Below are 27,956 nucleotides of genomic sequence, written 5' to 3' on the forward strand. Positions count from 1 at the left end.
GTAGTCGCCGCGCCGCCCAGGCGTAGAAGGCCTAATGGTTGTCAAGGCCACACTAGCCCCGCCCCTTCCCGGTACACACGAGGCCACCCGGGCTCGTCGGCCTCGCCGCCATGTCGCGCTTCACACGCACCAAGCTGTTCGCCGAGTCCCCGCTCCTTTGGGTACGGCTGAGGCCTGCAACGGCCTCGGGTGCCGTTAAGCCGCCCCCCGCAGTCCCCTCCCCTCAGCGGCGCCGGCCCGAGCCCGCCTGCCCCGCCGCCGCCGCCGCCGCAGGGAGCTGAGGTGACGCCCGCGAGTCCGCCCGCCCCTGCCGGGCCTAAGGGCGGGGGCGCCGGCTGCGCCAGGGCCCGGCCCCCTCGCTCGCCGCCCCAGGCCCCCTCCTGCTCCTCTCCCTCCTCCTCCGGGCCGGCCCCTCGCCCCGCCCAGTGTCTGAGGGGAAAGGAAACCGAAAGAACGCTGCGCCGGGCGGGGCCGCTGACCTGCCTGGGCCATAGTCCGAGCACCAGGCAGCGGCGGCGGCGGCGGCGGCGGCAGAGAGAGGACGCGCCGGAGCCCGGTGAGCGACCCCCGCTCCGCGCCCCGGTCACGCATCTGCTCCCGCCCGCCGCGACCCCCGGCGCCCGCGCCGCCCCTCCACGGCCACTTCTGCCCCGACGCCCGCCTCAGCGGCCCCGCCACCTCCTCAGCCCCCGCGCCCCCATCACCCGCTTCAGCACCCGTCTCTGCCTCAGTACCCGTCACCTTCTCAGCGCCCCCATCACCCACCTGAGTCCCTGGCCCCTCTCCTCAGCGCCCCTCTTAGCCCCCTCAGCGCCTCCATCACCACCTCCGCCTCATCACCTAGCTCTCCTCTGTCCCCCCATCTCCGCCCTCATTTTCTGCCACAGCTCCCCCTTCATCTTCCAGCGTCCTCACCTCCCATCATCACCTCATTCATCCCCATCCTCTACAACCACCCTCCGCACCTGGACCCCCCATTTCCAGGCCCTCATCACTTTAGCAAACAGCCTCCAGCTGAGCTCCGCCCCACCCTCTCCTTGAGGCCCCCAAACCTCTTCCACTGCCCCCCACCTCCCCAGCGGCTCCCCGCTTCAGCTTTGCCCTGGCACCTTCTTCACGGCCGCACACAGCCCTGGCTCTCCCTTGACCCTGTAGCATCTCCATCAGGACCTGCTGGGCGCCTGGGTGCCAGGGACTCCCCCATCCTTTTCTCATACTCTCTCAGGACCCTGGAGACTTCCCCCTGAAACCCAGCTCTAACCTCTTTCATCCCATCCTGGTAATTAATATTCCTCTCTAATTTAACCACTACGCCAGCTTGACCATCACTGATTTTCTTCATCCTGCCCTTTTAGGCCTTGATTCCCAAAGAAACCCACTCTATTCTGCTTTTGTGGTAGCATTTCCTGTTCCTCTCTGCTCCTCCCTTTCCTTGCCTTTCTTTTTTCTTTTCTTCTGTTTCTTTTATCCCAGAAAATTTGTGAGTTTCTATTCAACAAGAGGAAGAAGGAATTTTCCTCTGAGCATTTTTTTCTAATTAAACAAACAAACAAAAAACCCTCTAAATATTGAACCTGTGCCATGAGAGCTGGGTTTGATAAGATGAGGGATGAGATTCACCAAAAATATTCCCAGCAGGAAGGAAAGGGACTCCTTTCTCTGATGAGGGTAAAAGCAACTCCTCATGTAATGCCAGATCTGTTCACAGTTTCCAACTGTGAATGTTTTAAAACTCAGTGAAAGGGACAGTCGAAAAAGTCCCTTTGCTGACGACTCTCAGTTAGCCACTCTTTCCCTAGCCCCAGCCCACATGATGTGTATGAGTAGGATGGAGAAGTTTCCTTAAAAGGGGCTTCCTCTTCCTCTTACAGGACTACTGTCGAAAACCATCAAGATAGAAGAAAGAGGAGAAGGAAAGAACTGCAGATTTCTAGCTGGTCCTGAGGAAACAGCATCCTGTAGGTGCTAAGCCTCCTGGTTATTGAAACATGTAATTTCTTTCTCTTGATTCAGTAGAGCGGAGGGCTTAATCAGTTTGGCTGTGTTCCAAAGAGTAGTATAGGGATAACTGCTCACTAATTATTTATGTGCTATAGAGGACTGTAAGCTATAGAGTATTATACAGTATAAATGCTGGATGCAATGGTAAATACATGGTTTGGGGGTTAATAAAAATGTACTTCTTTCTGTCCTGGCAACAATATTTGTTTGCTTTATAGGAGAGGAAGATGAAACCTAGCAACTGATTAAGTATCTTGGCTAAAGGCATAAACCAAACAGGAGTTTTGAATGGGAATTGATGACACTCCCTTAACCCCAAGAAAGTACAAGGATAAAGGGAAGGGGGAATTTGATCCTTTGAAATTTGATCCTAAATTGTGAATTTAGTGTTTTGTATCATAATTGGGCATTCACAGAGTTGAACACTTGTGCACATGATTAAAATCTATGTTTGACTCTTAATTAACGAATCATTAAGATGTAGAGGTAGAAAGGATTAGCTTGATACTATTTGGGTTTTTTTCCTGCTGGATGCTGTATTTCAAAAGGCACTGATAACTGTCAACCTGTGCAGACTTCCAGACAACTGAAAGTAACGTGAACGTGGAGGAAATCAGGTGACTCAGACATGGAGGACCGAAGACCTTGTCCGGAGGCCAGGCCCAGGAATCCTCATATTAACCACAGAGGTGAGTGAGGGTTTCTACCTTCAGATGGTCCCAGACTGATGATGGTTCCACTTACTATTTTTTGACTTTACAAGATGGTCCAAAAGCAATATGCATTCAGTAGAAACCATACTTCAGATTTTGAATTTTGAACTTTTCCTGGGCTAGCAATATGTGTGTGGTAAGATACTCTCTTGTGATGTTGGGCAGCGGCAGTGACCCACAGCTCCCGGTCAGCCACTCTGTCCCAAAGGTAAACAACTAATACACTTACAACCATTCTGTACCCAGACAACCATCCTGTTCTTTCAGTACATTATTCAGTAAATTACATGAGATATTCAACACTTTGTTATAAAATAAGCTTTGTGTTAGATGAGTTTGCCCAACGGTAGGCTAATGTAAGTGTTCTGAGCACATGTTAAGGTAGGCTTGACTAAGCTATGATGTTTGATAGATTAGGTGTATTAAATGCTTTTTCGACTTAATGTTTTCAACCTACAGTGGGTTTATCGGGAAGTAACCCAGTTGTAAGTTAAAGAAAATCTGTAATGGGAAGGAAATTGAGTTCCTTATGAATGAGCAGGCCCACCAAAATAGACTGCATCTCTCAAGTAAAGAATGGTTTTTTCCTGGGAATTCCCAGATGGCCCAGTGGTTAGGACTCCATGCTTTCGCTGCCATGGCCCAGGTTCAATCCCTGGTTGGGGAACTAAGGTCCTGCAAGCCACACAGCATGGCCAAAAAAAAAAAAGAATGGTTTATTCCCTAGCTACAACATGAATGACTCTGAGACTAGACAACCGTCCCCTTTCCTTAAGAGAGCTTCTAAATGGGTGCAGTTCACTTTAGCAAAGGTAGTGTTGAGGTGTCAGAAATGGAAATAACTGTTTTTTGGGTTTTTTTAATATTTATTTATTTGGCTGCGCCAGGTCTTAGTTGCAGCATGTGGGATCTCGTTCCCTGACCAGGATTGAACCTGGGCCCCCTGCATTGGGAGCGCAGAGTCTTAGCCACTGGACCACCAGGGAAGTCCCCGGAAGTAACTGGTTTAGAGCAGCATTATCCAGTAGAAACATAATGCAAGCCAAAAACTTAATTTTTAATTTTCTAGTAGCATCATTAAAAACAAAAACAGGTGACATGCATTTTAAAAACTTAATATTAATTTAATAAAATTTGGTATTTGTCTTATTTAAGCCAATATATCCAAATAATATCATTTTATTATAATTGAATATATTTTACTATTATAGTATTTTTCTTGGAGTTTTTTTTCTTTCCAGTTTTATTGAAATATAATTGACATACAGCACTGTGTAAGTTTAAGGTGTACAGCATAAATGATTTGACTTACATGTATCATGAAATGATTACTGAAATAAGTTTAGTGAACATCTGTCATCTCATATAGATACAAAATTAAAGAAATAGAAAAAAATTTTTTCCTTGATGAGAATTCTTAGGATTTACTCTCTTAACAACTTTCATATATAATATATAATGGTGTTAATTACATTTATCATGTTGTACCTTATATCCCTAGTACTTATCTATCTTATAACTGGAAGTTTGTACCTTTTGACTCCTTCATCCATTTCCCCCTCCCCCAACTCCTTGCCTCGGGAAACCACGAATCTGATCTCTTTTTCTATGACTTTTTTTTTTGAAGTATAATTGACCTACAACATTATGTTAGTTCCTGTTACACAACATAATGATTCAGTATTTCTATATATTTCAAAATAATCACAATAAGTCTAGTTACACAATCTGTTACCATACAAAGATATAACATAATTATTGACTATATGCCCCACACTGTACATTTCATACCCATGACGCATTTATTTTGCAACTGTACGTTTGTACCTCTTAATTTGCCTCACCTATTTATCTTCTCCCCCTACCTCCCTCCCCTCTGGTAACCACCTACTTATTTCTGTATCTATAACTCTGTTTCTGTTTTTTTGTGTTTGTTCATTTCTTTGGTTTTTTAGATTCCACATATAAGTAAAATCATACAGTATTTGTCTTTCTCTGTCTTATTTAGCATAATACCCTCTAGGTCCATCCATGTTGTTGCAGATGGTAAGATTTCATTCTTTTATGGATGAGTAGTATTCCGTTTTTTATACATATGTATGTATATACGTATGTGTATATACATGTGTGTGTGTGTGTGTGTGTGTGTGTGTACACCCCACATCATCTTTATTCATTCATCTGTTGATGGGCACTTAGGCTGCTTCTGTATCTTGGCTATTGTAAATAATGCCGCAATGAACATAGGGGTGCACATACCTTTTCTAATTAGTGTTCATAGTACTTTTTTTTTTTAATTTCTTTTAAAATTTATTTATTTAATTAATTTATTTTTGGCTGCATTGGGTTTTCGTTGCTGTGCATGGGCTTTCTCTAGTTGCAGCGAGCAGGGGCTACTGTTCGTTGTGACACGCGGGTTTCTCATTGCAGTGGCTTCTCGTTGCGGAGCACGGGCTCTAGGCGCGCGGGCTTCAGTAGTTGTGGCACACGGGCTCAGTAGTTGTGGCTCGCGGGCTCTAGAGCGCAGGCTCAGGGGTTGTGGTGCACGGGCTTAGTTGCTCCGCTACATGTGGGATCTTCCCGGACCAGGGCATGAACCTGTGTCCCCTGCATTGGCAGGCGGATTCTTAACCACTGCGCCACCAGGGAAGCCCCATAGTACTTTAATAATTTTAATATTTGTATTGACTCCCCCCAAATATTCAAATATTATCATTTTAAGATGTTATCAATATAAAAAATTTTAATGAGGTATTTAACATTTTTTGCTGTTAAGCCTTTAAAATTCCATGTGTCATTTTACACGTCTTAATTCAGACTAGTCACATTTAAGATGCTTAATAACTACACATAGCTAGTCGCCGTGTATTTGATAGTACATGTCTAGAGTCCTAGGCACCAAAGCAAAGTTAGTTCCGAAAGCATCACTCTACTGTAGTGATTATTCTGTTTGCTCAGAACTTTCTAAAACGAAACTAAACTGAATGGATTCTTGCCTTTCCCTAAGTTTGCAACATGTCTTCTGAGTTTCAGTCATGGAACGAATGAGGAAGAACTGTAGAACTTTATTTTATGAGCTATGTGAATGTTGAAAGGATGAGAAATGATACAATTTTCCATTCTTCCAAAACACTGAGTCTTCTAATCAGATCAGATTATTAAAAGTAGCACTTTCTTATGATATCTTGGGAGTTTGAAAAGTAAATATAAAAGTAACAATTATAAAAATTTAAAGTTCAGTATTACAGTATTTATATTTTACCAAATTTTCCTTTATCTTGTCACATTAAAATTTTCTTTACAACGTACAAAACAAGGAAACATGTACATTAGTGGATTTAGGATCTGACGGCGTGAAATGGTACAATCATCTTGAATATGATGTGCATTTGAAACTTCCATAACATTTGTTATCATCCAATCATGGCGTACAGGCTTATTTTGTTTATTTGTTTTTAAAATCTCCAAGGCATTCTGCTAAGTTGGGTCAGCTCTAGAATCAGTTTTAGAGAAAAGGAAAGTGAAAGAAAAAGGGCTTGGGTATGTTGGCCAAGGTCACTTATGAAATGTGCGGCAGATCAAGGAAGGCAAATTCAGCTTCAGCCACAGGATGATGTTAGTTTTTCTGTGTGTGCTGGGTATGTCTCCTCCCTCTCCCCACACCTCCTTGTGTGAGGGTTGGTAATAGATAAGTACTATGTCGATGAACTCGTGCTGCAGAAAGGAGGAAAAGTTAATTTTCATTTTTCAGTTTCCCGAATCAAAGTTTGAGTTTCATTTCTCAGTTTCCTGAAATAGAACTTGAGTTTTATGTTTCAGTTTCCTTCACAATCTGTTATTTGGCTCAAAAACATCTTGGTAAGGGAAGCCCTATCTTCCCCTTTGCCGTCTGATGCTGAGGAAAGTTCAAAAAGCATTTCCCTTTATGGTTTTATCCCATTTGACATCTCTGTTGCCTATGACCTAATTGTTTACAGGCAGAACCAATGGCCCTAGAAATCAATAGGGTATTCCCAATAAAAAATTATTAGTATTTCTGCTAGTAATTAACATTAATGAGAGCTTTTTATGTGTCAGGTAGTATACTAAGCATTTTATAAACATTTAATCTTTACCATCAGCAACCCAGATGGTGAAGCTTAGAGAAATTATGCAACTTAGCCAAGGTTATACAGTAAGGAAGTACCTAGACCAAGGTTTGAACCAGGTCTGTTTAGCTGTGAAACTCATGCTCTCACTGTCGTTTGGTACTGGCAAGAGACTGAAAGCAATGAGATGACCTTTTTGAGCCTCTGAAATAATCCCAGCTTGTGAGGATTAAATGAGTAGTTATCCTCTATCATGTATTAGGCACTCAACAAATGTTTATTTTTTCTTTGCACCCTTTGAAAAAACAATATTTTGGTATTATATACAACAACCATCGTAAACTATTTTATATTTATCACGACTTGGTCGGAAACCTTTTTTCTCTCCAAATAAAACCTAAGCTCCTTAGTTGTTTTGGAAAATGAAAGTATGTTCATATCGTTGTGCTTACCCAAAATTTCCATTGTGTTTAGGGCCTGTGGATGGAGAATTACCACCAAGAGCTAGAAATCAGGCCAATAATCCACCAGCCAGTGCTCTCAGAGGAGGAGCCAACCAGCCCGGAAGGCATCCTAGGGCCAACAACCATCCTGTTCCTCATCGGCAAAGAGAAGAGAGGTTTGGGGCTATTGGCAGGAACCCTCATCAGGGAAGGAGGAACCAGGAGGGGCATGCCAATGATGAACCTAGAGGCCAAAGACATGGTCAGGAAAATGACACCAGGCGGAGAAATGGCAACCAGGAGGGAAGGAACCGCAGACCACCACGATCCGATGAAAACTTTCAGCAGTGGCGGAACCCCCACCAAAAGCCTGCAGAACAGCCACAGCAGGTGAAGAAACTGGGCTACAAGTTCCTAGAAAGTCTTCTGCAGAAAGATCCCTCTGAGGTGGTCATCACACTTGCCACAAGTTTAGGACTGAAGGAGCTCTTGTCTCATTCTTTTATGAAGTCCAGCTTCCTTGAGCTCATCTGCCAAGTTCTTCGGAAGGCTTGCAGTTCCAAAATGGACCGCCACAGCGTTCTCCATGTTCTGGGCATATTGAAGAATTCCAAATTCCTCAAAGTCTGCTTGCCAGCTTATGTGGTAGGGATGATCACTGAGTCCACCCCCCATGTTCGAAACCAGTATCCAGAACACATTAGCAACATCATCTCCCTCCTCCAGGACCTTGTAAGTGTCTTCCCTGCCAGCTCTGTGCAGGAAACTTCCATGCTCATTTCTCTCCTGCCAGCTTCTCTTAATGCTTTGAGAGCCTCTGGTGTTGACATAGAAGAAGAGACAGAGAAGAACCTGGAAAAGGTCCAGACCATCATCGAACATCTGCAGGAAAAGAGACGAGAGGGCACTTTAAGAGTGGACACGTACACTCTTGTGCAGCCTGAGGCAGAAGACCATGTTGAGAGCTACCGGACCATGCCCATTTACCCCACTTACAATGAAGTGCACTTGGACGAGAGGCCATTCCTTCGCCCCAACATCATTTCTGGAAAATACGACAGCACTGCTGTCTATCTGGATACCCACTTCCGACTTCTGCGAGAAGATTTTGTCAGACCCCTGCGAGAGGGCATTTTGGAACTTCTCCAAAGCTTTGAAGACCAAGGCCTGAGGAAGAGAAAGTTTGATGACATCCGAATCTACTTTGATACCAGGATTATCACCCCCGTGTGTTCGTCAACAGGCATTGTCTACAAGGTGCAATTTGACACAAAACCACTGAAGTTTGTTCGCTGGCAGAACTCCAAGCGATTGCTCTATGGGTCCTTGGTGTGCATGTCCAAGGACAACTTTGAGACATTTCTTTTTGCCACTGTGTCTAATCGGGAGCAGGAAGATCTCTGCCGAGGAATTGTCCAGCTCTGTTTCAATGAGCAGAGCCAACAGCTGCTAGCAGATGTCCAGCCCTCTGACTCTTTCCTCATGGTGGAGACAACCGCATACTTTGAGGCCTATAGGCACGTCCTAGAAGGACTCCAGGAAGTCCAAGAGGAAGACGTCCCCTTCCAGAGGAACATCGTGGAGTGTGACTCTTATGTGAAGGAGCCAAGGTACTTGCTAATGGGGGGCAGATATGATTTCACTCCCTTAATAAAGAATCCCTCGGCCACTGGAGAATCTCTGAGGAATACTGAGGGCTTGAGACATGCCAGAGTTAATGTCTTAGACCCCAGCCAGTGGCCCTCAAAAGAAACCCTGAAGCTGGATGACTCCCAGATGGAAGCCTTGCAGTTTGCTCTCACAAGAGAACTGGCTATTATTCAAGGACCTCCTGGAACAGGTAAGAGGAAATTTTTCAGAGCACATGACATCTGCCCTATGAGATAGGCAAGGGAGGCTTGACTCTAGGTTTCTGGAATGTCTCAGTTTAAAACATTCCCCTGAAATGGGCATTGAACTTGTTTAAAAAGCAGCTTCTCATAGTGATTTTCCAGTGAGGACCCATTGGTATGTGTAGTAAGACTGCTGAGGAGTCAGACTTAGGGAGATGCATTACTTCTGCTTCGTCGCGGGCTATATTAATTTGCTTGATCTTACATAAATTTAAGTTAAATAATATCAAGTATATAATAGCACTGGACACCAAATACTGCTGTATATGATTTGCATATGTTAACTCATTGCAACTCTGTGAGGTAGAAACCATTCCATTTTACAGATGAAAAAAACTAAGGCAAGGAGAGGTTGAATAATATGTTGAAGCTCACACAGATGACAAGTGACAGACCTAAGACTAGAACTCAGGCAGTCTAGAAGCCGGCTCCTGGCTTCTCTATCTACCACACTGAACTTGCTTCTCTTGGAAATATACCTCCCTACATCCTCCTCCCCATGTGCCACTCTCTAATCCTCCTCTGAGATGATAGCTACTATTAGCAGTTTGACATGTGTCTTTTGAGATGTTTTCCAAAGTTAAAACTGATATATCTTTGTGTCTTTATGTGTATTTATATGTTTACATAGCACACTTTTCCTATGTTTTAAATAACAAAAACAAGATTATGCTCTGTAGATTGGCCTACAATTTATATATGTGTATATAACAACATGTTAGGGATATTTTTACATTCTTTACACTACGGTCACATTTAGAAATATACCTCACTCTTTTTTACCATGCCTGCATTCATGGCATGAATGCACCAAGATTTTTTTTTTTTTTGGTTTCATAGACAGTGCTTAATAAGTATTCATAATCTATATCTGTGTGTGTTTATCTCTGAGTACTCTGCTTATTATTTCTGTAGTTTTTTTCGTAACGTGGGAATTCACATTAATAGTTAGGGTAGGTACTGCTAAATTACCCTCCCGAAAGAATATTTAAAAAATAGAAAACAAAACAGGAAGAGGTTCTTTAAAAATAATGATAAAATAATGGCAACTCATGATAAAAAATGAATGTAACAAAATGGAAAGTTCTTTCTGATAAGAAACACCCATATGATGGGAAAATCTGCATAATTAAAGTGATGCTTTCAGGGCTTTAGAAGAAGAAAAAAGATGTACCAGTTTGTACTGCCACCGAGAATGAATTAGTGTTCCCATTTCCTTATATACTTTCCAGCATTGTTGTATGTTATCAGTCTTTGCTCATCAGCAGTTTTTGCTGATCTGAGAGGTTAGAGTTTTTGGCTCATTATTAATTTTAACTTTATGTTTTAATAAAAAATGGTTCAAATATTTTGAAAATTCCACGTCTCTCTCCTCCCACCATCCCACTCAGTTCCTTTATCTAAAGCAAACAATGTTATTGTCTTCCTGTTTATCCTTCCCGAGATATTCTATGAATATTCAAGCAAATGCATACTTATATTTATTTCCCCCCACTCTCTTTTGACTGATTATGCTAGAAAACACTTGCATGTGTTTTGCTTGCTCACTTATAAAATATCTTGGTGATCCTTTCATACTGGTGCATAAGTATTATCTCACTCCTGTTTGTGGCAGCATAATATTCCATTGTATAGATAGCTCATCATCTCTTTAACCAGTTCCCTATGGAAAGATTTACTGATACAAACAATAGGTCAGTGAATAACCTTGTTTGTGAGTCATTTCACACAGAAGCAGAATATATCCAGGAGAGAAATCCCTAACTGAATCAAAGAATATGTGGATTAGTAATTTTAATAGATAGTGCCAAATTGCCCTCTGGAAATGTATATCACAGTGGTTAATTTGTATTTCTTTAATCAAGAGTGAGATTAAATATCCTTTTTTGTCTTTATTAGCTATTTATATAACTGTTTCTGTGGATTGCCTTTTCGTATTTGCCGTATTTCTGTTGAATGGTTTCTTTTTCTTACTGATTTATAGGCGCTGTTTGTATATTCAAAATATGCATGTTGCAACTAATTTCCCCTAATGTTATCATTTGAATTGAGACTCTTTAGCTCCAAATATAGTAATAATGTAATCATTTCACACTAGGTTGACACACACACACACACACACACAGAGCTACTAAGAAACAGCCTACCTGTGAGTTTGAGAGGGATGTGACAAAGGGGGTCATTTTTGAGGTGGAAATCCGGAAAAGTATCCATTCTAAGGGGAAGGAAGCAGTAGGAGAGAATGGGGTAAATATTGAATTATAAAGATTTTCTTTCCTCTGGAGGACTCCTTAGCCATCCAGTCCTCCAAATTAGAAACATAGGAGTTATCCTTTTCTGTTCCCCACCCCAGCCAAACCATTAGCAAGTTCCAATCAAGTTTACCTCTGAAACTTCTCCCCAGTCTGCCTACTTATCCCAACTGCTGGAGCCAGGCCTTGTCCTCACTCACTGGAAGATGTCAGGAACCTCCCAACCAGTCCATCCCTATTCCCCCTTGCCCGCTCTTACTCAGTTATCACTTTCCCAGGGAAGCCTCTTCTAATCTCATTGAGTAGGCCAGAATCCCAGTTATTTGTTTTCTTGGTACCATGTATTTCTCATTTCCCACATTTGTGATTTTTACGTTTGTTTGTGTGATTAATTATCTTTCTCTTCTGCAAGTCTGTCAGGTCCAGGAAGATAAGAACCATGGCTGTTTTGCTCACCATTGTATTTCTTGCACCTAACCCAGTGTCTAACACCTGTTTGGCACTCAATACATATTATTTGAAGAAAAAAAAGGAAGCAAGAAATTGTTATTTATCTATACTGAAAAGTATTCAGCTGTACTGAAATTTTTTATTTTCTTGTATTGCTCACTCAACACTGAGTATTTTTTAGGACAGTGGCTACCTTCTCAGCTTGACACAATGTAAGAATTTAGCTGTTTGTAAACAATTAATTATTGGCCATTTACTAATGAGCCCATAACTCTAACTCCAATGTTGATTTCTGTGAGTTTTTCACTCCTATCACAAAGGCAAGTCTACTGTGGTATAGTAAAAGCATTTCTAGGGCTTCCCTGGTGGCACAGTGGTTAAGAATCCACCTACCAATGCAGGGGACACAGGTTCGAGCCCTGGTCCGGGAAGATCCCACATGCCGCGGAGCAGGTAAGCCCGTGCACCACAACTACTGAACCTGCGCTCTAGAGCCCGCCAGCCACAACTACTGAGCCCACGTGACACAACTACTGAAGCCCGCGTGCCTAGAGCCCGTGCTCCGCAACAAGAGAAGCCCTACAATGAGAAGCCCACGCACCGCAACGAAGAGCAACCCCCGCTCACCGCAACTAGAGAAAGCCCGCGTGCAGCAACGAAGACCCAACACAGCCAAAAATAAATAAATAAAATAAATAAATTTATTTTAAAAAAAAAGCATTTCTAAATAATTTGCCGGGTGGGAGGGAGGGAGATGCAAGAGGGAAGAGATATGGGAACATATGTATATGTATAACTGATTCACTTAGTTATAAAGCAGAAAGTAACACACCATTGTAAAGCAATTATACTTCAATAAAGATGTTAAAAAAAAAAAGTTAAATGAAAAAATAAAAAATTTTAAAAATTTAAAATATTAAAAATTAAAAAAAAAAAAAGTTAAATGAAAGAAACCAGCCACAAAAGAGTACATATTGTACCATTTCATTTACAGACAAGACCACACTAAACTAACCTATGCAAGTAGAAGACAAGATACAAGTGACTGGAAAGAGGACAGTGAATGGAAGACTTGGGGGTTTTGGGTAATATTCTGCTTCTTTATGAGCACTAGTTACACAAGTGTGTTACAGTTGTGAGAATTCAGCTAGCTGACATTTATGTGCATTTCTCTGAATACATATGATACTTTAAGGGTTAAAATAAAAAAGGGAAAAGTCAAAAAAATAATAATAATAATTTGCCATATGAGGTTGGAAACAATGTATATGTCCATCAACAGAAAACTGGCTAAAAAAAATGCCTTACAGCCCTGAAAAACAAAAAGAGGATTCTTTTTATGTACTGATAGAGAACTACCTCCAAGATATATTAAGTGAAAAAAGCAAGATGTAGAACAGTGAAAATAGTCTGCTACTGTTTGTATTTTAAAAAGGAAAGGGGAAGGCTAGAAAAAGACTGTATATTCGTTTTTGTTTGTGCATAGAATGACTACCTCTGGAAAGTTACACAAGAAACTAGTAACACTGGGTGCTTCCAAGAGGAACTAGGTGGCTGGGGACAGAAGAGTGAGGAGGACATAATACACCCATTTGCGCTTCTAGGATTTTAAACCATCTCAATATATTACCTTAAATTTTTAAATAATAATAATAATTTCCTGTATGTAATTACTCCTTTTAGAAAGTCTCTAAGTTTTTTAACTCTCCTTTTTCCTTGTTTTTTAGGCAAAACCTATGTGGGTCTAAAAATTGTTCAGGCCCTTCTAACCAACGAGGCTGTTTGGCAAATTAGCCTCCAGAAGTTCCCCATCTTGGTTGTGTGTTATACTAATCATGCTTTGGACCAGTTTCTGGAAGGTAATATCTGTAGGCAAAATTGTTCTCTGTTGGGAGTTCCCTGGTGGCTTAGTGGTTAGGATTCTGGGCTTTCACTGCTGTGACCCGGGTTCAATCCCTGGTCAGGGAACTGAGATCCTGCAAGCTGTGCGGTGTGGCCAAAAAAAAAAGTTCTCTATTAAGACATTTGTAGTTGAACCGTCAGCAAGTTCAGTAGCTTTCTATTGCTCTTTGGATAAAGTCCACAACCTGAAAGGCTGTGTGTGGTTTGCTCCAGCCTAATTCTGAACCTCATCTCCTACCTCTTCCCTTGTTCTCTCTAACTCCAGCAACCCTGACTGTCTACAGTTTCTTGACTTCCTCCAGCTTCTCCCTTGGCCCATGCTGTTCCCTCTGCCTAGCATGTACTTTTTCTTTCTCCCGCTGTCTCCATCTTGATGCATCCAGCCTGGATGGCTCCAGCTGATTCCTCAGGTCTCATTTCATGTGGACTTGCCCTCTTGGCCCCAGACAAGCTTAAGACTCCTTTTGTATTTTTTTCTTCAAATACTTAATTAGCATATATGTACCAATTTATTTGTATGTGTCTCTACCCTAGACTATAAACACTAAGTGGATTGGTCCTGTTTCTTGCTGTATTCACAGATCCTGGCACATACTAGACACTCAATACTAATTGCATAAATGAATGAATAAGTATTTGTTTTTCCTTTGGAAAATAATGCTTAGACTATTATTTTCCACTCTTTCATATCCTCCTTTCACCTAGATTAAATCTTCCATATTCCTAGAGTATCGGTTTAAATTAGATCCTCAAAAATTAGATCTCTACCCCACCCAAACTAGTTAAGGTCTCCTGTTATACACTTTTAGCATGTATTTATAGTATTAAGTTTTATTATGATAAAATGTTTAATATGTATCTTCTCTGGTAGACTGTGAGACATGAAAACAAATGAGGAACTGAGCCTGTGTTTTGACCTCTGTATCTTCAGAAACTAACACATGCCTGGCACATAATAAGCAATCAGTAAATATCTGTAGAGTGAATAATAGAGAACATTTACTAATGCTTACTTTGGGCCAGGCCCTCCCTAGGAGCTATAAGGATACTCTCTCGTTTATCCAGACTATAGCCCTATAAGGAAAGTATTACTGTCTTCAAATCACAGACAAAGAAACTGAGGCTCAACTTAAGTAACCTGCCCCAGGTTACATAGCAGTAAGTGGTACAGATGAGACTTGGGTCCCCAAGTGTCTGATTCTAAAGCCTGTGCTCTTAAGCACCACACTTTACTGCTCTGCAGGTCACATCATCTCTGGGGCCTTCTTGTTCACTGGTGGGGTAGGTTCCCTGTAAGTACCAGTTTGTACCCTAAGGGACCAGCTGCAACAACATCCCAAACATATACAGCTCTCACCTGAGAGAATCCAGCATAGCTCCTCTTAACTGTGCCATGCTCTGCTTTGCTCCACAGGCATCTATAAGTGTCAAAAGACCAGCATTGTGCGGGTAGGTGGAAGGAGCAACAGTGAAATCCTGAAGCAGTTCACCCTGAGGGAGCTGAGGAACAAGCGGGAATTCCGCCGCAACCTCCCCATGCACCTCCGAAGGGCCTACATGAGTGTAAGTCCCAGCTTTGGAGATCTGAGGTAGCTCAAGGGAGAACTAACCAAGATAGCAGTGGCTTTCTGGGTAGGCAGTCCAGGGGAGATAGGGAGGCTCCACAAAGCTGTGAAGGACCCTGGTTCCTTCCAGCATTCCATTCGGGTAATCCTACGGTGTGATCTTTGCCCTCATAATCCAAGATGGGGAAAGGACAGAAAAGGGCACACCACCCCTCCCAGCCCCTGCCAGGGCCTTAAAGCTACTTCCCCAAAACCACCCATAGCACTTTTACTTACAGTCTGTTGACCAGGTAAGTATCATCTTCTAGCTGGGCAGCGTTGTGCCCAACCAAAACTTTGAGTTCTTATTACTAAGGAAAAAAGAGAGAAGTCGCTACCACAGTATATTTGGCCTGTTTTTCTGTTGTATTATTTGTTTCCTTTTCTTACTAGTTGGTAGGAGGTTTTTAGACATTTTAGATATTAATCCTTTGGTTTTAAGACTGGCTGTTCCTGTGTTAGCTTTGTTTTCCCTCAAGTCAGAGACTGAGTTTGGGGCATGATGATACTTCTTCATCATTTCTTTCCCTCTGTTCTTGATAGATCATGACACAAATGAAAGAGTCAGAGCAAGAGCTGCATGAAGGGGCCCAGACCCTGGAGTGCACCATGCGTGGCGTACTACGGGAACAGCATCTGGAGAAGTACATCTCCCTCCAGCACTGGAAAAGCCTGATGAATGGACCGATACAGGTAGGGGCCATCTTGTGGGGCACAAGCATCTCTCTTGTCCCCATATTTGGCAGCACAAGTAGCAGTCCAAAGTATTAGCTATAATCTGCTAAGATGCTGCTGTGATGTGAAAAGTTCCTTTTCGTGAGAAAAAGGCAGCTGAATATACTAGTCAGAAACAAGACTCTGGAGCCTGTCTGCTGGATGTGAATACTGATTTTGCTCTAGGCAAGTTACTTAATTTTCTTGTTCCTGTTTCCTCTTTTATAAAGTGGGGATAGAGACTTCCCTGGAGGTCCAATGGTTAAGACTCCAAGCTTCCACTGCAGGGGACACGGGTTCGATCCCTGGTCGGGGAACTAAGATCCTGCAAGCCGTGAGGCGTGGCAAAAAAAAAAAAAAAAAAAGTGCAGATAATAACATTAAGTTGAACCACGTGAAATTGCCAATATTTTAAAATTTAACTTGCAAAAATGGCAGTTTCTTACAGATCAACTTAATTCTTATAGGCTTGTTATTGAATAAACAAGTCAATATTTGTAAACCTCGATTTAATAAGTGTGCTCTAAGTGCTTGTTAAATTAAACAAAATCATAACGAGGCAACCTAGCACATATAGAGGGCCTGGGACTTGACAGACTGGTCACACAGACTTGTGACTTGAGCCAGTGTGATCCTCAGGTCCCTCAGCAGTCAAGCAGGAATAATAATAATGCCTGCCTTCAAAGGATATTATAAGAAGTATCTGATACTATCTGTGTATTGTTTTTTTTTCTTTGTTGGCTGTGCTGTGCGGCATGCGGGGATCTTAGTTCCCCAACCAGGGATCAAACCCGTGCCCCCTGAAGTGGAAGCACAGAGTCTAAACCACTGGACCACCAGGGAAGTCCCTGACACGATCTCTGTAAAGTGGTTGGCCAGGAATCCAGTGAGATGATAGCTCTACTATCAATAGGTTGGTGATTTCCAGGATTTCAAGCCCAAAAGCCTAAAAGGGTCAGTCAGAGTCCTATAAAGGACTGAAGCAGGCTAGATGTGAGGTGTTGGGAAGTAGCAAGGACTGAGGCAAACTGGAAAAGGGGTGGCAGCAGCCCACTTCAGCCATTTGTTGCCATTTAGGAATGCAGGCTCATTGCTCCCATAGCTCCTGATTTTTCAAAAGAGGCAGGAAATTTTTGTTTTTAAATCTATGCAAGTCATATTAAATGATCCAGTTGCCCAAACGTTGCATTTTTAAGAGAATTTTAAGGGAATTACCTCTTGATCCTTTGAGAAGACCTTTCCTTTCCTTCATGCTAGTTGTCATAGAATTCTCATGACTAAAAATTCTTTCCTCAGGATAGCGAATGGGTTTGCTTCCAGGGCTGGAAGCATTCCATGATGCTGGAGTGGCTGGGTCTGGGTGTTGGTTCTTTCACCCAAAGTGTTGCTCCAGCAGGACCTGAAAATACAGGTAAGAGGTGCATGTCTACCTAGAATCACATCTTAAGATGGAATATGGTAAAGACTAGAAGAGCAGGACTTAAAAGTAATGCCCAGAATTTATAAAGAGCTATAATCAATCAGAAAAAGACAAATAATAGCTTAATAGGAAAACATAAAAGACTTTTAATAAGCACATCACAAAATAAATCCTCATGGTCAATAAACATGAAAAGTGCTCATTAGAAACGAGAGGAATTAAAACTACAGTGATGTACTATTACACACCTACTAGATTGGCAAAAATTAAAATGTTTGATATAATCCCACATTGAAAGAATGTGGAGCAGTGGGAACTCTGATATGAGGCTAATGGCGATATTAATTGGCAAAACCACTTTATGATAATAGAAAAGCAGAAGGAACTCAAATATCCATCCACATTTGTACACCAGATGGATAATTTACAATCTATTCAGATAATGGATACAACTGTGAAAAGGATTGAATTACAGCATATACAGCAATATGTATGACTCTCAAAAACATGCTGAATGAAAAAAGCAAGTTATAGGAAAATATTGATATATACAGTATGATTTCATTTATATAGAGGTCAGAAAAGTCAAAACTAGATGATGTGTTGTTGTTTGAACATATATATACGTTATGTATGTGGTACAGTTAAAAGGGAGGAATGACTAATATAGAATTTAGGTTAGTAGAGCCCACAAGGGTCTTCAAAGAAATTGGTAACTTTCTGCTTCTTAGTTGGATGGAAGGTACTTGGATGTTCATTTTATATATTTTTATAATCCTTTATGTTGCACATTTACGTTGTATACTTTCCTTTGTATATGTATTTGACATAAGTAAAACCTTCCTTAAAAAGGCATACATTCATGTGATTTTTTAAATGTAACAAAAATGTATGCAAGGAAACCTAAGTCTCTCTCCCCTCTCATTCCTCCCATTTCCCTACTCAGAGGTAACCACTTAAACCCCTTAAGAATGTCTTCATGCATCTAAGCTCTTATAGGTACCCTTTTTCGTCCTTTGACTTCAAGAGTCTCCATCCCTGTCCTGCCTGCTTTCCTGTTTTAGCCCAGGCAGAAGGGGACGAGGAGGAGGAAGAAGGGGAAGAGGAGGGTTCGCTGATTGAGATCGCAGAGGAGGCTGAACTGATTCAAGCAGACCGGATGATTGAGGAGGAAGAGGTGGTGAGGCCCCGGCGACGGAAGAAGGAAGAGAATGGGGCAGTACAGGAGTTGGCTAAAGTGCTTCTGGCCATGAGGCTAGACAACTATGGCCCTGGGACAGCAGCCGGGCAGGAGCAGGCTGCAGGAGAGTGGGAGGTAAACTCACTTCCTCGTAGCCCCTGAAAGTCCTAACAGAGTGGGAAAGGGGAGTTCAGTTATTACTGCCAGGTGGGTGTGGGTAACTCTCCTGAAACAGGCCTGAGAGCATCTGTTCTGACCAGAACCGCAGCCCCAGATTTTCACTCACTTCTGTTGCACTGTATTCACTTCATCCTCATAGTTAGCTTAATTTACCCTTTTACAACCTAATCCTGGTATAAGATAGGTCCAGTTTCCAAGCGTATAAAACTTATGGCCTTTTAGAGGGGCCCTGGCAAGAAATGCTAACTTAGAAAGACAGGAAGCAGGTAGCCAAGTGCTGCTCTTGAACTTTTAGAGAAGCGCAGCACATGTGAGTCAGATCAAACACATGGTCTCAGTGCTTGGTACTTTCATGAATATTCTCTTTTCAACTACAAACAAGTCTGTGCATTAAGATTTTAGAGGATTCAAGTAAAACAATGAAGTAAGCTATGTAGACTGGATGGAATAGTCATCCTTCAGTCACTCTGAAATTTGATATTTCTCTTAGAGCCAGAATAGTATAAATGCTCAGACTTTCTGTCTGCTCCTTCCTTTGGTAGAACCCAGTGGTCCTCAGAATTTACCGTGTCTTACTCTGACAATAGAGCACTGAACCCCACTGATGATTTAAGGGACTTCCAAGGGCACCTTTGAATGCAGCTTTCTCCAGTCTGCTGGCTTCGAATCTGATCTCCTAGTTCAGTTCAACATCACTATGTGAGGGACAGAATCATGAGCCCAATACTTGGAAGCACGGATTGGGCATCTCTGCCATGTGGCCTGCGGAGGAGTTGAATTGTTTGGTTTTGAAGCGGAGGGGGGTCCATAGTATTGTGACATCTATCTGGCATGCCAGTCCTTCTAAAGACTCATGCAGAGCCAGGGGGGAGCACTTTCTCCAAAATGGTGCCTTCTACCCACTTGTTAAAGGTACTATCTTGATATAACGGCATTAAGACCATCTTAGCAGGACCTGTATGGCATTTAACGAGAGAGACGCACCTCCACTACTGTCATGACATATGTTTTAGGAATGAGAAGCAGCCTGTGGTCAGAGATGTTCAGTAATAACTAGTGCCAGCACTCTGCTAAAGTGCTCTACATGTATTTACTCCTTCAGTCAATCCAGCAACTCTGTGAAGAGGTAGTATTATTAGTCCCATTTTATAGAAGGGGATGCTTAGGCACATAGAGGTTCAGGTTCAGTAACTTACTCTAGGTCCCGCAGCAAATAAGAGGTAGATGGGACTTTGAACCCAGACAAACTGGCTCCGGAGCCATCGTTTAGCAATGAAATATCTGTTGGGAGAGTGTGAGACACTTAGAGAAGTTCATCAGAGATGACAGCTCCTTTTTTAAATGTGCTCTGGCCCCCGCCTCGGGCTTAGAACCAGGCCCACCACTACTCAGTGACTCTGACTGGTATTGATATCTACAGACCCAGCGCAGCCAGAAAAAGAAAATGAAGAAGAAAGTGAAGGTTGAGCTTCGCAAGCTGAACACCATGACTGAGGCTGAGGCCAGTGAAATCCAGGATGTTTGGCAGCTGGACCTGAATTCTCGCTGGCAGCTTTATAGGTACTGTGCCCATCCACCCCCCACCTACCCCCAGCCCCAGCCAGCCCATGTAATTTCCCCAGGGGGTTCCTTTCCTGTTCATCTTCAACATTAGTGTTAACCAACGATTGATTGAGCACCCCACTGAGCTGAGTGCTAGATGCAGCCATGGGATAGAATAGACACGCTTGGTTCTACCCTCACGGGGTTTAGAGGCTATCCAGGAAGACAAATCAGTTAGTTCCACAAATAAAAAGTTACAAATAGGCATCAACACCAAGGAAGAAAAGAGCAAGGAGTGCTAAGAATATTAACATGGGAGCTGAGCTGATCTGAGATATCCAGGAAAGTGACATTGGAGGCAAGATCTGGAAGATGAGTAGGCATTAATAAGGCCAGTTGGGAAGGGGGAGCAGATGAGCTTGCAGGGACCACATGGGTAAAGGCCTCGAGGTGGGAGGGAGCATGTTTGAGAAATTGAAAGAAGGCAGCCAGCATGGCTGTGGCTCAGACAAATGGAAAGTGAGGTCAGAGAGGTGGGCAAGGGCCAGACTGTGCAGGGCCTCTTAGGGCTGAAGAGTACCACTGGAAGGTTTTACAGCAAAGTGGTGACATGATCTGTTTTACTTGTGGAGAGTTACAAGTAATTCTCCACAATTACAAGTAATTGTGAGGGGAGGAGTGGGGACTTGGGCAGGAATGGAGTAGGGACAGTTTGTGAGAAATTCTTCTTGAAGCTTTTAAAGTCCCTTGCTCTTGTCCAGGAATTAACCTCTGTTCTTTATCCCCCTCCTTCCTTAGCTCCTGACCACTTATATACATCTCCCTGCACATCATTTTGTTGGCCATTTTGGACTCTTGGGTCCCTGCATATCTGGGTTTCTCCTTTCTCTGTGGCTTGTAACTTCCTCTAGGGTGTAGGTTCCACTTCATGCACAGGGCACACTGAAGGGGGTTCCTCCACCTTCTCAAAAAGCACATGGCTTCCTCTCCCTGGTTCTTCACATTCTCCAGGCTGTGGCTACAGATGTACCAGGCTGACACCCGCCGAAAGATCCTCAGCTATGAACGTCAGTACCGCACGTCAGCAGAGAGAATGGCTGAGCTGAGACTCCAGGAAGACCTGCACATCCTGAAAGATGCCCAAGTTGTAGGAATGACAACAACAGGTAAGAAAGCATAGAGTTCACTACTGATGCCAAATGCCTATCAGATTATCTAGGACAGGTAAAGAGAAACTTCTTTAGTAGGTTAGAGGAAAATACCATGAAAAGCTATTGAAAGCAAGCTGTGTTTAGGGTTCTCTTGGTGAAATTCACCCACTTGCTTCTACTGCATTTAGAACCTCAACAGTGACAACATGGGGATGGTGCTCTGGAGACCACCCAGCAGCACTCATTCTCATCCAGTGGTCACCGTGGCCCTGGGTCAATGTGAGGACTCGGTTGTAACAGACCCAGGCTCAGGGGTCACCAATCCAGAAGCCCAGTGGCACAGCGAATCCAGTACATCCGCTCAGAGAAGTCTCTTTGTTCTCTTGACTCGAGGTGCTGCCAAATACCGCCAGATCCTGCAGAAGGTGGAGCCTCGGATCGTCATCGTGGAAGAGGCTGCTGAAGTCCTTGAGGCCCACACCATTGCCACCCTGAGCAAAGCTTGCCAGCACCTCATTCTGATTGGGGACCACCAGCAGGTAGGCCAGGGGCCCCTGGAAGATGGGCTGGCTCTCTGCAGGAGTGGAATCAGGAATCAGACAGGAAGACTCTGGTCTCTGCTTTACCAGTCCTCAAGCTTCTTAGTGGCTTTCTGTGATACCTCTTTTCTTCACCTCCCATGTTCAATCTAAGAGCAGGTGCTCTTAGATTTGGGGCATGTTTTAGAGGTAGCATTATCCATTTCATCTGTTCCCTTTGCTACTTTTTAATCTACCGTGGCCTTTTAAGTGGACTGTTACAACAGCATGTTCCCCATCCCACTGCTTCCATTCTTGCCACCCTCTAATCCATGCTTCATAAAGGAGCCAAAGTGAATCTTTTCAAAAAAGTAAATCAGGTCATGTTACTCCTCAGCTTAAAACCCTCCAGGTTTCCCATTGCACTTAAAATAAAAATCAAGCTTCTGGGGCTTCCCTGGTGGCGCAGTGGTTAAGAATCCGCCTGCCAATGCGGGGGACACAGGTTCGAGCCCTAGGTCCGGGAAGATCTCACATGCCGCAGAGCAACTAAGCCCATGCGCCACAACTACTGAGCCTGTGCTCTAGAGCCCGTGAGCCACAACTACTGAGCCTGCGTCCTGTAACTACTGAAGCCCATGTGCCTAGAGCCCATGCTCCGCAACAAGAGAAGCCACCACAATGGGAAGCCCGCGCACCGCAACGAAGAGTAGCCCCACTCGCCGTAACTAGAGAAAGCCCGTGCACAGCAACGAAGACCCAGCGCAGCCAAAAATAAATAAATAATAAATAAATTTAAAAAAAAAAAAATCAAGTTTCTTAAAGTGGCCTACAAAGGCCAGTATTCTCAGGGTTCAGCCTGCTTCTCTGACCTCACCTCATACCACCATCTATCTCATGTCCTCACTGTGTTCCCACCCTCTGTTCTTTCTGCTCCCTCTTATGGCTTGCTCTTTGAATGACTGGTGACTTCCTCCATGCTGGTGTCAACTCAGATGTCACTGTTCAGAGAGGCCTATGTAAAGAACCTCCACCCCTGGGCATTCTGTCACATCACCCTTATTTCTTGGCTTCATGGCCTTTGTCACTCTTTGTCCTTAGCCTGTTAACACCTAAAGCAGTGCCTGGAACACAGAAGCCCCTTGAAAAACATTTGATAGGTGGGTAGATGGATGGATGGTTAAAATACATTTTCAGTGGAGAATCCTCAGACGTGTTTCTCTTCTCAGCTGCGCCCCAGTGCCAATGTGTATGATCTGGCCAAGAATTTCAACCTTGAGGTGTCCCTCTTTGAACGGCTGGTGAAAGTAAACATTCCCTTTGTCCGTCTGAATTACCAGGTGAGAAGCTAGACCTTTGTTACTACCAAATGTCCAGGAGAAGGCTCCTGGGAGCCTGCCAAATGCCAACAAGAAAGCTTGGCATTTTTATTTCATTAAAATAATGCTAGTTTAGTAATGAAATGACTCTGTCAGATTTATTTTGTTTTTTTGTTTTAAAATACCACAAGTTCAGCCTGTGTTGAGTTTGTGTCAGATGAAGGAGCTGTTTTATATTCTGCTCTTTTCTCCCTATTATTCTTTTCAAATGTTACTTCCCCAGATTTTCCACTAGCAACTTAAGTCTTTAGAAAACTGTCCATTTTATTCTCTGCCCATGTTTTTAATGACATACATGTCTTGTTTCAGCACCGCATGTGCCCTGAAATTGCCCGGCTTTTGACACCCCACGTTTACCAGGATCTGGAGAACCATCCCTCTGTTCTCAAATACGAGAAGATTAAGGTGAATCTGCCCTACCTGATCTTTCTCTGATGCTGTCAGCAACCTAGGAGGTTATATTTTCCTCAGGACAAAAAAGGGCCTTCAGAAGGGAATACAGCCAGCTTTTTAAAAAGCTACCTATTGGGAATTCTCTGGCCATCCAGTGGTTAGGACTTGGTGCTTTCACTGCCAGGGCCCGGATTCGATCCCTGGTTGGGAACTAAGATCCCCCAAGCCATGCGATGTGGCCAAAAACAAAAACAAAAAACAAAACAGTAAAAAGCTAGTTATTAAGAAGAGGAATAGTATAGAAGTTGAGAATACAAACCTGGGTTTTTGAATCCCAGCTCTGCCATTTAGTAGCTGTGTAACCTTTAGCAAATTATATACCAATTCTGAGGGTCAGGGTCTTCTTTTGTACATGAGAATAATGGTTGCTGCCTCATAATATTATTGTATTGAAGGAGATAAGATATATAAAGCATTCAGCACAGTGGAATGCTCATAAGTTAAAGACTATGGTACAGAGTATACAGAAGCCTTCTAAGGTCCCTCCCTGGAACAGGGTCAGTGGCCAACGCACATGAAGATAGAAAAAACTACCATGAGTGAACCTTCTAACGTGTCTCTTCTTTTTCTTTCCAGGGGGTCTCTTCCAACCTTTTCTTTGTAGAACACAACTTTCCTGAACAGGAAATCCAAGAAGGCAAAAGCCACCAGAACCAGCACGAGGCTCGCTTTGTGGTGGAGCTGTGCAAGTACTTCCTGTGCCAGGAATACCTGCCCTCCCAGATCACCATCCTCACCACCTATACCGGGCAGCTCTTCTGCCTGCGCAAACTCATGCCTGCCAAGACATTTGCTGGTGTCAGGGTCCATGTGGTGGACAAATACCAAGGGGAGGAGAATGACATCGTCCTCCTCTCACTAGTGCGCAGCAACCAGGAAGGCAAGGTGGGTTTTCTCCAGATATCCAACCGCATCTGCGTGGCCTTGTCCCGTGCCAAGAAGGGAATGTATTGCATTGGAAACATGCAGATGCTGGCCAAGGTGCCCTTGTGGAGCAAGATCATCCATATCCTTCGAGAGAACAACCAAATAGGCTGCGCCCTCCGGCTGTGCTGCCAGAACCACCCTGTTACCCACACTTTAGTATCCAAAGCTTCTGACTTCCAAAAAGTGCCCGAAGGAGGCTGCAGCCTACCCTGTGAGTTCCGGCTGGGCTGTGGGCACGTCTGCACCCGTGCCTGCCACCCCTATGACTCCTTGCACAAGGAGTTCCAGTGCATGAAGCCATGCCAGAAGGTGATCTGCCAAGACGGGCATCGGTGCCCCCTTGTTTGCTTCCAGGAATGTCAGCCTTGTCAGGTGAAGGTGCCCAAAGTCATTCTCCGGTGCGGCCATGAACAAATGGTCCCTTGTTCCACGCCTGAGTCAGATTTCTGCTGCCAAGAGCCTTGCCCCAAGGTCCTGAAATGTGGGCACAGGTGCAGCCACCCATGTGGTGAAGACTGTGTGCGGTTGTGTTCAGAAAAGGTCACCGTGAAACTCAAGTGTGGGCACAGCCAAAAGGTGAAGTGTGGCCATGTGGAGGACCTCAGGTATGACCTGCCAGTCAAATGCACCACCAAGTGTGGCACCATCTTGGACTGCGGGCATCCATGTCCTGGCTCCTGCCACAGCTGCTTCAAAGGGCGCTTCCATGAGCGCTGTCAACAGCCCTGCAATCGCCTGCTCATCTGTTCACACAAGTGTCAGGAGCCGTGCATTGGCGCGTGCCCACCCTGCCAGCGGACCTGTCAGAACCGCTGCGTCCACAGCCAGTGCAAGAAGAAGTGTGGGGAACTGTGCAGTCCGTGCGTGGAACCCTGTGACTGGCGCTGCCAGCACTACCAGTGCACCAAACTCTGCTCTGAGCCCTGTGACCGACCCCCATGCTACGTGCCTTGTACTAAGCTGCTGGCTTGCGGCCACCCCTGCATTGGTTTGTGTGGGGAACCATGCCCCAAGAAGTGCCGTGTCTGCCACCAGGAAGAAGTCACCCAAATCTTCTTTGGCTTTGAGGATGAGCCAGATGCCCGCTTTGTACAGCTGGAAGACTGCAGCCACATCTTTGAGGTGCAAGCCCTGGATCGCTACGTGAATGAGCAGAAAGATGACGACGTTGCCATCAAGTTGAAGGTCTGCCCTATCTGCCAGGTGCCCATCCGCAGAAATCTGAGGTACGGGACCAGCATCAAACAGCGGCTGGAAGAGATTGAAGTTGTCAAGGAAAAGATCTTGGGCTCAGCAGGGGAAATTGCAATCAGCCAGGAACAACTTAAGGCCCTACTGGAGAGGAAGAATCTCCTCTACCAGCTGCTCCCTGAAGACTTCCTGATGTTGAAAGAGAAGCTGGCCCAGAAAAATCTGTCAGTGAAGGACCTGGGCCTTGTTGAGAATTACATCAGCTTCTATGACCACCTGGCTGGCCTATATGATTCCCTGAAAAAAGTGCATGTCTTAGAGCAAAAGAAAGTGAGGACTCGATTAGACCAGGTCCATGAGTGGCTGGCCAGGAAGCGTTTGAGCTTCACCAGCCAGGAATTGGATGACCTCCAAAGTGAAATCCAGAGGCTCACATACCTGGTGAACCTGCTGACCCGCTGCAAGATAGCAGAGGGGAAGGTGAGAGGCAGCGTAGCAGAAGAGGTCTCCAGAGTCCAGAAGATCCTCGAGGGGACGTGTAAGTTCACCCGGGAGGATGAACAGCTTGTGCAGAGAAAGATGGAGGCTCTGAAAGCCACCCTTCCCTGCTCTGGCCTGGGCATCTCAGAGGAAGAACGAGTGCAGATCGTCAAAGCCATGGGTTACCCTCGTGGCCACTGGTTCAAGTGCCCCAATGGCCACATCTATGTGATTAGCGATTGTGGGGGAGCCATGCAGAGGGGCACATGTCCTGACTGTAAGGAGGTGATTGGGGGCATAAACCATACTCTGGAAAGAAGCAATCAGCTTGCTTCTGAGATGGATGGGGCCCAGCACCCTGCCTGGTCCGACACGGCCAACAACCTGATGAACTTTGAGGAGATCCAGAGGATGATGTAGGAAGATGACATACCGCTGCCTTTTGCCCCGGCCACCACATGGCTGGGGCCGGCTCCCCCATGAAAGAACCGAAGTTTGTTTTTTATTACTGTTCTTTTAGTCTTAGCACCTATTTAAGGATCCACTTTTAGGGCTTGCCCACATTTGTTTCTAGATTTACCCCTGCTGTAGAGTAAGCACTTTACCTCCAGAACTGAGAGCGAAGTTAACAGGTCTCTCCTCTTCTCTCTTCTGCAAGTTAGTGGACAGACTGCCTGGAGCACGTTTGGGGCTTCCACCTAGGGCTACCTAGTAGTATCTCTGGATCCTGACTCAGTCAGATGTTTTTTTCCGCAGTGCTCCAGAGGCAGATAGGAGCTCAGTGAAGCAGACTCATTCTAAATTGCCAGGACCTAACTTGCAGACTCACTTCCACTCTAATAAACAGAGGCCCAGAGGAGTTGTTTATGAACTGCTTATCCTTTCAAGGAGCACAAGAATCCCTCCTACCCTCCTCCTTGGGCACCCTCATTCCAGGAGACGGAGGCACATGATAAGACAAAGACTTCACTGACTAATCCTGACGTTACATATTCACTGAGAGTGGGGGAAAGTGTGATAGACCACAGCTGGGGGCTTATGCAGCAGACCCAGGCCAACCAAGGAGTGATCCCTGTACCCTTCCTGTGACTTGCACTTTGGGATGGTTGAGGTTTCTTTCCCTGCAGTAGGAGAGGCTCACTAGCCGTGCTGGTTCCCCAGGGCCCTGAAAGGACTAAACTCTCATTTGGTACCAGCAGCGCCTATTCAAAGTGTGACCCTTTTGTCCCAACACCCTCTATTGCAGCTTTTGCCTGGGCAGGGTTAGCATGCCAGCAGCTTCTGTAGGTCCCAGGTCCATACCAGAAGCCAGCCCCCAGGCCTGCTGCCTGCATACATATTCCCTCAGTCCAGTGTTCCCTAGAACTGACAGGCATCTCAGGTCTTTCTAATGTTGGCGAGAAAACATCCCTTTGCTATGTATACATTTCCTTTTTTGTCTTTACTATGCACTTTAGCCTATAAAGCCAATTAATA

General features: G+C 44.2%; 2 protein-coding genes across 3 annotated transcripts; both read left to right on the top strand.

The window, feature by feature from the left end:
- The first annotated feature begins 110 nt into the window (after positions 1 to 110).
- LOC133104114 (uncharacterized) lies at positions 111 to 1,041 on the top strand. The gene is made up of 2 exons (XM_061209793.1): positions 111 to 161; positions 214 to 1,041. Exons 1-2 carry the CDS (start codon positions 111 to 113, stop codon positions 1,039 to 1,041), a joined length of 879 nt encoding a protein of 292 aa, XP_061065776.1.
- Positions 302 to 27,956, top strand: ZNFX1 (zinc finger NFX1-type containing 1). 2 transcript variants are annotated; one of them, XM_061209288.1, is made up of 15 exons: positions 302 to 556; positions 1,872 to 1,990; positions 2,576 to 2,690; positions 7,277 to 9,085; positions 13,567 to 13,698; positions 15,156 to 15,304; positions 15,889 to 16,038; positions 17,356 to 17,470; positions 18,544 to 18,794; positions 20,260 to 20,399; positions 21,393 to 21,547; positions 21,926 to 22,071; positions 23,280 to 23,390; positions 23,739 to 23,834; positions 24,459 to 27,956. In XM_061209288.1, exons 3-15 carry the CDS (start codon positions 2,630 to 2,632, stop codon positions 26,898 to 26,900), a joined length of 5,757 nt encoding a protein of 1,918 aa, XP_061065271.1. In that variant the 5' UTR covers positions 302 to 556; positions 1,872 to 1,990; positions 2,576 to 2,629; the 3' UTR covers positions 26,901 to 27,956. The 2 variants fall into 2 exon arrangements, with proteins under 2 accessions (XP_061065271.1, XP_061065270.1); XM_061209287.1 differs by having other exon boundaries at positions 1,872 to 1,958.

Source organism: Eubalaena glacialis, chromosome 13, assembly GCF_028564815.1.
Source record: "Eubalaena glacialis isolate mEubGla1 chromosome 13, mEubGla1.1.hap2.+ XY, whole genome shotgun sequence".
NCBI lineage: Eukaryota > Metazoa > Chordata > Mammalia > Artiodactyla > Balaenidae > Eubalaena > Eubalaena glacialis.

Excerpts from the sequence above, each read along its gene's own strand:
- LOC133104114 (XM_061209793.1), top strand. The coding sequence starts at position 111 with ATGTCGCGCTTCACACGCACCAAGCTGTTCGCCGAGTCCCCGCTCCTT. Across the intron at positions 162-213 it reads CCGAGTCCCCGCTCCTTTGG|TCCCCTCCCCTCAGCGGCGC; the intron begins GTACGGCTGAGG and ends CGCCCCCCGCAG.
- ZNFX1 (XM_061209288.1), top strand. The coding sequence starts at position 2,630 with ATGGAGGACCGAAGACCTTGTCCGGAGGCCAGGCCCAGGAATCCTCAT. Across the intron at positions 22,072-23,279 it reads TGATTGGGGACCACCAGCAG|CTGCGCCCCAGTGCCAATGT; the intron begins GTAGGCCAGGGG and ends TTCTCTTCTCAG. Across the intron at positions 23,391-23,738 it reads TTGTCCGTCTGAATTACCAG|CACCGCATGTGCCCTGAAAT; the intron begins GTGAGAAGCTAG and ends GTCTTGTTTCAG.